Here is a 10,911-nt window from a genome sequence, read left to right on the forward strand (position 1 = left end):
TTCTCTTGGTTAAACCAGTAATTCTCATTTAAGGGTGATTTTTCTTCCCAAAAGACATTTGGCAATGTCTGGAGACATTTTGGTTGTCACAGCCATGGAGTATGATACTGACATCTACTGGATAGTGGCCAGAGATGCTGCAAAATGTATTAATGCACAGAACAGATCTCCACAACAATCAATTACCCAACCCATAATGCCAATAGTGTCAAGACTGAGAAACTGAGGTAAACAAATAAAGCTTTTATAAAGTAGTTATCTTTCTCTACAATTAAGTTGACTGATATAACTAGTTATTTCAGATTAATTTAAATTTATTTTAAAACCTAAAAACTTAATGGACTTTTAACACATTAATAAATAAAGACATTTAACATGCATTAGTGGGGATTCACAATAAACACCCTATTAAGCTTTGTTCATAATGTGATAGCATATTTTCTTGTTAAATGAAACTAGAATACCTATAAAACTTAATATTTTGATCATGTTCTCTTTTTAATTAGTGCCATTCTTTCTTTATTTACATAGAAATATTGTAATTTTGTCACAGGGCATAAATGACATGGTATTTTTCCATGCATGTTGTTAGGTGCCATCAAGTTGTCTCTGACTCATAGCCACCCCACATACAGCAGAATGAAACATTGCCCAGTCCTGTGTCAGCTCCGAGATCCTTGCTATACCTGAGCCCATTGTTGTAGCTACTGTGTCAATCCATCTTGTTGAGGACCTTCGCCTTTTTTGTTGACCCTCCACTTGACCAAACATGATATCCTTCTTCAGGGAATGACCCCTTCTTACAACTGACCAAAGTAGGTGAGATGAAGTCTGGCCACTCTCACTTCCAAGAAGCATTCAGGCTGTACTTCATCCAGGACATATTTGTTAGTTCCTTTAGCAGTCCATGGTACTTTCACCACACCAACGCCACAACTCAAAAGCATCAACTCTTCTTCAGTCTTCCTTATTCATTGTCCAGCACTCACAGGCATATGAGGTGATTGGAAATACCATGGCTTGTGTCAGGTGCACTTTAGTCTTCAAGGAGGTATCTTTGCTCTTCAGCACCTGAAAGAGGTCTTTTACAGCAGATTTGTCCAATGCAATATGTTTTCTGATGTCTTGACTGCTGCTTCCATTGGTATGGATTGTAGAACCAAGTAATATGAAGTCTTTGACAACTTCAATCTTTTCTCCATTTATTGTGATGCTGCTTATAGCTTATGCTGCTTATAGGTCCAGTTGTGTCACATTTATATTGAGGTGCAATCCACAGTTCAATCTTCATCAGTAAGTGCTTCAAGTCATCCTCACTTTCAGCAAGCAAAGTTGTGTCATCTGCATATCAATGGTTGTTAATGAGTCTTCCTCCAATCCTGATGCCACATTCTTCTTCATAGAGTCCAGCTTCTCTGATTATTCACTCAGCATACAGATTGAATAAGGATGGAGAAAGGATACAACACTGATGTACTCCCTTCTTGATTTTAAACCATGCAGTGTCCCCTTGTTCTGTTCAAACAACTGCCTCCTGGTCTATGCGCAGGTTGCTCATGAGCACAATTAAGTGTTCTGGAATTCCCATTCTTCTCAATGTTATCCGTAATTTGTTATGATCCACACAATTAAATGCTTTTGCAAAGTCAATAAAACACAAGTAAACATCTTTCTGGTATTCTTTGCTTTGAGCTAAGATCCATCTGACATCAGCAATGATATCCCTTGTTCCACATCCTCTTCTGAATCCAACCTGCATCTCTGGAAATTCTCTGTCAATATAATGCTGTAACATTTTTTTTTAATTATCTTCAGTAAGATTTTACTTGTGTGTGATATTAATGACATTGTTAGATAATTTCCACATTCTGTGGGATCACCTTTCTTTGGAATGGGTACAAATATGGATCTCTTCCAGTCAGTTGGCCAGGTAGCTGTCTTCCAAATCTCTGGGCATAGCTGAGTAAGTGCCTCCAGTGGAGCATCCGTTTGTTGAAACATTTCAGTGGGTATTCCATCAATTCCTGGAGCCTTGTCATTTCTATCACCAAGGCCACATTTTTCAACTACGGTGATTCTTCTTTGTTTCCAACTTTTGCATTCCAATCACCAGTGATAATCAGCACATCTTAATTGCATGTTCAGTCAATTTCAGACTGCAGAAGTTGGTAAAAATTTTCAATTTCCTCATCTTTGGCTTTGGTGGTTGGTGCACAAATTTGAATAATTATATTATTAACTGGCCTTCCTTGTAGGCATATGGATATCCTATCACTGACAGCACTGTACTTCAGGATGGATCTTGAAACATTCTTTGTGATGATGAATACCACACCAGTCCTCTTCAATTTGTCATTCCTTGTATAGTAAATCATATGATTGTCTGTTTCAAAATGGCCCAAACCAGTCCATTTCAGCTCACTAATGCCTAGTATATCAATCTTTATGCTTTCCATTTCATTTCTGACAACTTCTAATTTTCCTAGATTCTACTTCGTAAATTCCATGTTCTTATTATTAATGGATGCTTGCAGCTGTTTCTTCTCATTTCGAGTTGTGCAGCATCAGCAAATGGAGGTCCTAAAAGCTCTACTTTAACCATATCATTAAGGTCGGCTCTACTCTGATGAGACAGCTCTTTCTTAGTCATATCTTCAGTGCCTTCTGACCTATGGGACTCATCTTCTGGCACTGTATCAGACGATGTTTTAGGGCTATTCATAAAGTTGTCCAGTAATACATCAGACAGTGTTGCACTACTATTCATAAGGTTTTCACTGGCCAATTCTTTGAGAAGTGGATGGCCTCTTCCTTTTTCCAAGTCTGTTTCAGTCTGGAAGCTCTACTGAAACTTATCCACCATGTGCAATCCTGCTGGCATTTGAAATACTGATGGCACAGCCTCCAGCCTCACAGCAACCCACAAGCCACCACAGTACGACAGACCGACAGATACGTTTGTCTCTCTTAGCTTCCTGACTAGGGGCTGTCCCTCTTACCTGTTCCAGCCATCAGCCCTGGTTGCATACACCTGGCATGCATATACCCCTGTTTTTGAAAGAGTCGCATTAACAGTTATAATCTCAGAATTATCAGAATTATAGTCTCTGAATTATCCAAATCAAATGACCTGGACTGAAAGATTTTGGACTGGATTGTGTTTCTTGATTATCTTTATGTCTTCTATACTGGCTAGCACAGTTCCTTGTATAGAAAACAAGAAAAACAATCCCCTTGACATTGAGTTGATTTCAACTCATAGAATCCCTCCAAGATACTGTGGAACTGCCCCATAGGATTTCCAAAGCTGGAATCTTTACAGAAAAAAACTGCCACATCTTTCTCCCCCCTTATATATAGAAAACTCTAAATAAATATAGGGAGCTCTGTTAGCATAGTGCCTAAGGCACTTGACTGCTAACCAGAAGGCTGGTGGTTCAAACCCACCAGCCACTCCTCAGAAGGAAGATGGGGCAATCTACTTCTGTACTGATACTGTCTCAGAAACCCAAGGAGGGGTTGCTATGAGTCAGGTCAGACTCGACGGCACATAAAAACAACAACAGCAAATAAATATATGTTGAATTAAATAATGTATAACTGTTCTGGTATACATTTAACATAGTTATAAAAACACATAATACATACTAGAGTAAATAATAATACAAAAGAAAAATATATATTCTGTGGACCCATCTAGAATCAAAAATTAAAGTTAATTAATGAAATTATGAACTTAAAAGGTTAGTAGGTATCTTCTGAGTATCTATGTCTTTGCCAGATGTTCTGCAGAATATAAAAGTAACATAGAATGAATTTTCTGAACTTGAAGATTTGCAATCTAACCAAAGAGGTAAGACATATCCTCAGAAAATCATTTTGTTACTCAGCAAAAGAGCTTGTGGTTGAGTGTTAAAATGAGAAACTAATTAGTTCAAAGAGAGTATAAGAAACAAATGAAAAATCATTATGTCTGGAATTGTCAGAGATAGTTTCATGGAAAAGATGAGAATTGAATTGAGTCATAACAGACCCATGAATAGAACTTTAACATAACCAGCAATTAGGGAAAACTATTATAAGACAGATAAAATAGTATGAGCAAAGAAGCTAAGGCTGATCATGCATAAGTTCATGAGATAGTGAGAAGGCTTCTCTGTCTATGAAGCTCCAATGGCAAGCATTAAATTTGAACTGCATACAATGAGAATCAAATAGATGAGTTATTTAGGAATATTCTGTAAAATATCTAAACCTATGAATGGAGTAAAATATCCCATTACCTAACAAAGTTTGGAGGTTGGTCCACAAAGTAACAATGTCTCTAGTCCACAAAGTAATTACTTGATCTAATATGGTTTTGCATTTTCTTTCCACTTACACAGATCTTTGTACCACATAAAACAAAAGTCTGGCCTACATAGCATATCTAATGTTCCATAAAAGTGACCATTAACAAAGGCAAGTCAAATTTAGCCATAGTCCCATTAGCTTCTTCCCCCTTGTGATTACAAAGATAGCAAGAGTCCTGATTTCTGAAGAGAGGTGCTCTAATTAAAGAATTCTTTTAATTACATGAACTATTATCTTGACATATTTTTGTCAAGGGAATCAGACAGTGAGTATTAGTTTGGTCAAGGATTCTTACAGAAGGTAGGAATGATCCAATGCTGTTTGTTAATAGTCACTAGAATTAGTTTATGTTTTAAACTAATGATTAAATAATGATTAAATGGGAGCTCTGGTAGCATAGTGCCTAAGGCACTTGACTGCTAACCAGAAGGCTGGCGGTTCAAACCCACCAGCCACTCCTCGGAAGGAAAGTTGGGCAATCTACTTCTGTCGTGATACTGCTTCGGCAACCCAAGGAGGGGTCGCTATGAGTCGGATCTGATTCAATGGCACATAACAACAACAACAACAACGATTAAATGCAAGAAGGAATAGATTGTTACCTCAAAAAACACTTGCATTGTTGTTATCGTTATGTGCCATCGAGTAGGATCCGACTCATAGCAACCTCTCCTTGGGTTTCCAAGCTGGTACCACTACGGAAGTACCTTGCCCAACCTCCCTCCCAAGGAGTGGCTGATGGGTTTGAACCGCCAGCCTTCTGGTTACCAATCAAGTGCCTTAGGAACCCTTTCCAGCTGTCAAAGGCTTCTGGCATAACCTAATTCTTCCTGTCTAATGACCTAATACTGAGAATTCTGGAAAATAAATAGGCCTCAGAGTTGGAGTAAAGGAACCCCTGTGGCACAGTTGTTAAAGTGGTTGGATTCTAACCAAAGGTCTGCAGTTTGGACCCTCCAGCCACTCTTTGGGAGGAAGATGTGTCAGTCTGCTTCTGTAAGGATTAACAGCTCAGGAAACCCAATGAGGAAGTTCTATTCTACCTTATAAGGTCACTATGGGTTGATTCAACTTAGATTGCAGTGCGTTTGGTTATTTTGGTTTCATACTGGGGTATAAGAGCTCCAATGCTTAGTTCCCTCCAATAACAATAATTGATGAGAACTCCCCAAATAGATTGAACTATGTGATCAAAGATAAGCATCATATACATCAAATTTATATATGCTATAGGAGCTCTGATGAGGTAGTGCCTAACCAGAAGGCTGGTGGTTCAAACCCACCAACTACTCCTCAGAAGGAAGAATGGGCAATCTATTTCCATAGAGATATCGTCTCAGAAAGCCAAGGAGAGGTCACTATGAGTTGGCATAGATTCCATGGCAGTGAGTTTTGTTTTTGGCTTATAGTTAACTTAGTTAATAGATGTAGTCAAATTAGTTAATAAAGCAAGAATTGTTGTTGTTGTTGTTATGTGCCGTCAAGTCGGACCCGACTCACAGTGACCCCTCCTTGGGTTTCTGAGGCACTACGGAAGTAGATTGCCCCATCTTCCTTCTGAGGAGTAGCTGGTGGGTTTGAACCACCAGCCTTCTGGTTAGCAGTCAAGTGCCTTAGGCACTACCCTACCAGAGCTCCCAAGCAAGAATTAGACTCTCACAAAAGAGGCTTTGGGAAATGTAAACTCCCTTACAAAATTAGCTTTGTCATTTAGGAATAAGTTTAACTGCAAATAAAAACCTTATTCACTTGGAAATGGATAGTGATGATGGTTGACATAATGAATGGAACTAATGTCACTGAAATGTATATGTACAAAATATTAAATGTTGTGTTATATGTATTTTTACCACAATAAAAAAAAAAAAAATTCTTATTCACAGTGGCATAGCCAAATGGAAATTTGGTTTCTTACATAAAAATACAGAGGAGGGCAGGCCAGGCAGGGCTCTCATGGGTGGCTCCACAATGCCATTAAGGGCAGCACTCCTTCTGGCTTTTGGATCATCATTATTGCACTGGCTAGAACTGTGTCACACAGACCACCTCTGGATAAAAGAGAGGAAAGTTTTTAATTGTGCATGTTGTGTCACCAAGTAAAACTAAGGAAGAAGGGGAAGAATTATATAGGCCAAATAGTCAAAATCTATCAACAGCAAGAATTCAGAGTGATTTGTGTTAAGACTCCAGCATGAAAATACCTTTGTTAATGCATCACTAAACTAATTGAGTCTGGAACACATAATTTCAATAAGCGCCAAATAAAGTCCATTTTTCATGTGTTTTTAAACTAGGTTATTTTGTGCCTTTAAGTTACATCTTTATCTACTGAATTTCTTCCAGGACAGTCCAAGCACAGCTCATATCCATTCACAGAAAAGGTTCCTGTATAGTAATGCTATCCTTGCAAGGGCAAAAGTGAGCTAGGAAGGTTTCCACTCAGGTCAGAGAGTTCCTAGTTGATGTGTCTGGGGTAATAATTGACAGAGCCAGTTCAGTGAAGTGAAAGAAAGGACAATGTCAGGTATGGTTTAATAATTTTGCTTTACTAGCTGCTTTCTGCTTTTCCTATGAGTAAATAGTAATTTCTTAAGAGTTGTCTAATTCCTAGAAGTAACAGTCCAGTGCCTAACAGAGTCAGGCACATAGTAGGCACTCAACTTATGTTTGTTGAATAAAATCTTTGCATATTTATTCTTATTGAAGAATGCACAGAAATTATTGAAAAGAAGCACTTTTCATCCACTTTAATGAGGTAGTCAAGTATACTTAGTCAAGCTTGTAAGTGGTCATCCAAGGCACAGTAATTGGTCTCTATTGACCAGGAAAAACAGTAGAAGAAGGAGAGTCAGGAATAAAAGGAGGACACGGAATGCATGGCTAATTGCCTCTATGAACAAGTGCCTCCTCTTCCATGAGACCAGCAGAGCTGAATGGTGTTAAGCTATCATTACTGAACATTTTGATCAAAGATTCCATAGAAGAAGAATCTAAATCAATAGGGGGAAAATGCACAACCAATTTTAAATTCTCATGGACTCCAGACTTTTAGGAGCCATGGATGGAGGCCATGGAGGGTGGATGAACTCCTGAAACTATTGCCCTGAGATAATCTTTAAACCTAAACCCAAAAACATTCCATGTAGTCTTCTTAAAACTGACCAATAGCTGAACTAGTGGAAAAAAAAAAAAAAACTCTGACTTGGACATTACTTTCCTTTAAGAACTATCTACATGGGATTAAATGTACAGTAGCAACTTGAAAGATTAGATAGGAACCTTAGCGGACAATGAGTATATGTTAATGGGGGAGGAACAACTCAGAAAAGGAGGGTGAGAATGGGTGCACAACTCAGAGAATGCAATCTGTGTAACTAAATTGTACATGTAGAAACTATTGAATTGGTTCATGTTTTGTTGTGTGTTGTCTTAATAACAGCAAAATAAATAAAATTTAGAAGAAAAAAAGAAAAACATTTAGTCAGCAACCATGCCATGTGACTGAATGCTCTGCAAGGAGCTCAAAGTAAATGCTTGCTGATCTCTGTCCCTATCTTTTATGTGGCCTGGCAGAGTTTTTTGACTTGCATCCATTGTTAATTAATCAAGTCAATAGGAATTGGCCACCAAACAGATTATCAACATTGTAAAATCAATTTAAATTCATTTTTAAGTGTTTGAATCATCTTGTAATTTCCTAAATCAGCATATAAATCAGCTTGAAACAGGGGTTAGGGACTGTCTATCAATCAATGAATCAGTTGAACACACTCTTGAATTGGACTTGAGGGGAATTTGAAGATGCACAAATAATAGCCCCTGGCCTTTACAATCTATGAGTCATTTAGGGACACAGTATGTGTTCATGGGATGAAAATCACTTCATAATGGAATATTACACTTAACAACTTTTCAAACTAATCAAATTGATGAAAAATGTTTCATTTTTTTCAGAATGTCACTAAATTAAGACTTTGCTAAAGTGGAAATATAGACCAAATATATACTTTTGTGTAACCCAAATTTTGAAACCCTCAAAGAAGGATCCTAGCACTTTGAAGGTTAGGATATAAAGTACTGTTCAGCATAGATAATTCATAGGGAATTCACGTGGACCATAGGAGGAAAGAAAAAAATTATTTTTCTTCTTTTTTTTAACATTAGGTCATGGAACTAAAGGAGTGTTTGAGCTTTTGTCTGGATGGCGAAGAACCAGAGAGAATTTGCCCTTCAAAGACAGGGTGGCAGATGCCTATTCTGATGTGATGGTCACCTATACCATGACCAGCTGCCTGTACTTCATCACATTTGGGATGGGTGCCAGCCCATTCACAAACATGGAGGCTGTGAAGGTCTTCTGTCAGAACATGTGTGTCTCCATTCTCTTGAACTACTTCTACATTTTCTCCTTCTTTGGCTCCTGTCTGGTCTTCGCTGGCCAACTAGAGCAAAACCGCTACCACAGCATCTTTTGCTGTAAGATTCCTTCTGCAGAGTACCTGGACCGAAAACCTGTGTGGTTCCAGACAGTGATGAGTGATGGTCATCAGCAGACATCCCATCATGAGACGAACCCCTACCAGCACCACTTTATTCAGCACTTCCTCCGTGAACATTATAATGAATGGATTACCAATATCTATGTGAAGCCATTTGTAGTCATCCTTTATCTCATTTATGCCTCCTTCTCCTTTATGGGGTGCTTGCAGATCAGTGATGGAGCCAACATCATCAATCTACTAGCCAGTGATTCCCCAAGCGTTTCCTATGCCATGGTTCAACAAAAATATTTCAGCAACTATAGCCCTGTTATAGGATTCTATGTGTATGAGCCCCTCGAGTACTGGAACAGCAGCGTCCAAGAGGACCTCCGAAGACTCTGTAGTGGGTTCACTGCAGTGTCCTGGGTGGAGCAGTATTACCAGTTCCTGAAAGTCAGCAACATCAGTGCCAATAACAAGAGTGACTTCATCAGTGTCCTGCAAAGCACCTTTTTAAAAAAGCCAGAATTCCAGCATTTTCGAAATGATATTATCTTCTCCAAGGCAGGGGATGAAAACAACATTATTGCATCTCGTTTGTATTTAGTAGCCAGGACCAGAAGAGACAAGCAGAAGGAAATCATAGAAGTGCTGGAGAAGTTAAGACCTCTGTCCCTCTCAAAAAGCATCCGATTCATTGTATTCAACCCTTCCTTTGTTTTCATGGACCATTATGGCTTGTCTGTCACCGTGCCTGTTCTGATTGCAGGCTTTGGTGTTCTCCTGGTGTTAATCCTGACATTTTTCCTAGTGATCCATCCTCTGGGAAACTTCTGGCTAATTCTTAGTGTCACCTCAATTGAGCTGGGCGTTCTGGGCTTAATGACATTATGGAACGTCGATATGGATTGCATTTCTATCTTGTGCCTTATCTACACTTTAAATTTTGCCATTGACCACTGTGCACCACTGCTTTACACATTTGTATTAGCAACTGAGCACACCAGAACACAATGTATAAAAAGCTCCTTGCAAGAGCATGGGACAGCCATTTTGCAAAATGTTACTTCTTTTCTTATTGGGTTGGTCCCCCTCCTATTTGTGCCTTCAAACCTGACCTTCACACTGTTCAAATGCTTGCTGCTCACTGGGGGTTGCACACTTCTGCACTGTTTTGTTATTTTACCTGTGTTCCTAACCTTTTTCCCCCCTTCCAAAAAGCACCACAAGAAAAAGAAACGTGCCAAACGAAAGGAGAGAGAAGAAATTGAATGCATAGAAATTCAAGAGAACCCTGATCATGTCACCACAGTCTGAGAGGTGTAGACTAATGGATTAATTTTCTTTTCAAGTATTGCACAAAGATGCAGGTCTGGTAAAGCTCAGACCTCAGCTGCTTGGGCTGGCCAGGGGTAACAAGGCAAGTCAGATCAAGAGTGAATTACTCATGGTACATCAAAGTGCCCACTTCCAGATGGGGGGAGAGGAAATCAAAGAAGGGGAAAAAGTTCTTTGAAACCTTGTTCTCCACCAAGGATAAGTTTCAGAACATGATCTTCCAAGGAATGAAGGGCTCTTCCAAGGAATGGACAAATCAATGGTGTATTAAAATAGATGGCCAAAACAACAAATTGCTTTTAAAAAGAAAATGGGAGAGATGGGGAAGAGAGGGAAAGGGACCTCCAAATAGGGGGAAAGCAATAGGAAATGTCAGAATTGCCATGGCACTTTTCATATTTGTTTTTTGAACACGTTGGTCAAAGGAAACCTATGCACTTGGGAAGTACATATTTAATCCCATCTAAACCAAAGGAGGGAGCCCTGGTGGCATAATGGTTAAGCTCTCAGCTGCTAACTGAAAAGTCAACAGTGTGAACCCACCAGCCGCTCCACGGAAGAAAGATGTGGTGGTCTGCTTCCGTAAAGATTTTTAGCCTTGGAAACCCTATGGGGGCAGTTCTGTTCTGCCCTATAGGGTCACTATGAATGGGATTCAACTCCACAGCAGTGGATTTTTTGGAGGGGTAATCCAAAGGACTTCCCAATCCATTTTATGTGTACATATATATGTATATAT

The 10,911-nt window shown here is 39.1% G+C and overlaps 1 protein-coding gene across 1 annotated transcript in view; it reads left to right on the forward strand.

Moving 5' to 3' along the window:
* Positions 1-10,151, forward strand: part of LOC103193064 (patched domain-containing protein 4) — a 306,338-nt gene extending 296,187 nt beyond the window's left edge. The window contains 1 exon segment of the mRNA XM_042780321.1: positions 8,518-10,151. Within this exon segment, the coding sequence (XP_042636255.1) occupies positions 8,518-10,151 (1,634 nt within the window).
* Positions 10,152-10,911: the final 760 nt, after the last annotated feature.

This window comes from Orycteropus afer, unplaced genomic scaffold (genome assembly GCF_000298275.1).
Source record: "Orycteropus afer afer isolate SDZICR_OR568_19922 unplaced genomic scaffold, OryAfe1.0 scaffold00034, whole genome shotgun sequence".
Classification (NCBI taxonomy): domain Eukaryota; kingdom Metazoa; phylum Chordata; class Mammalia; order Tubulidentata; family Orycteropodidae; genus Orycteropus; species Orycteropus afer.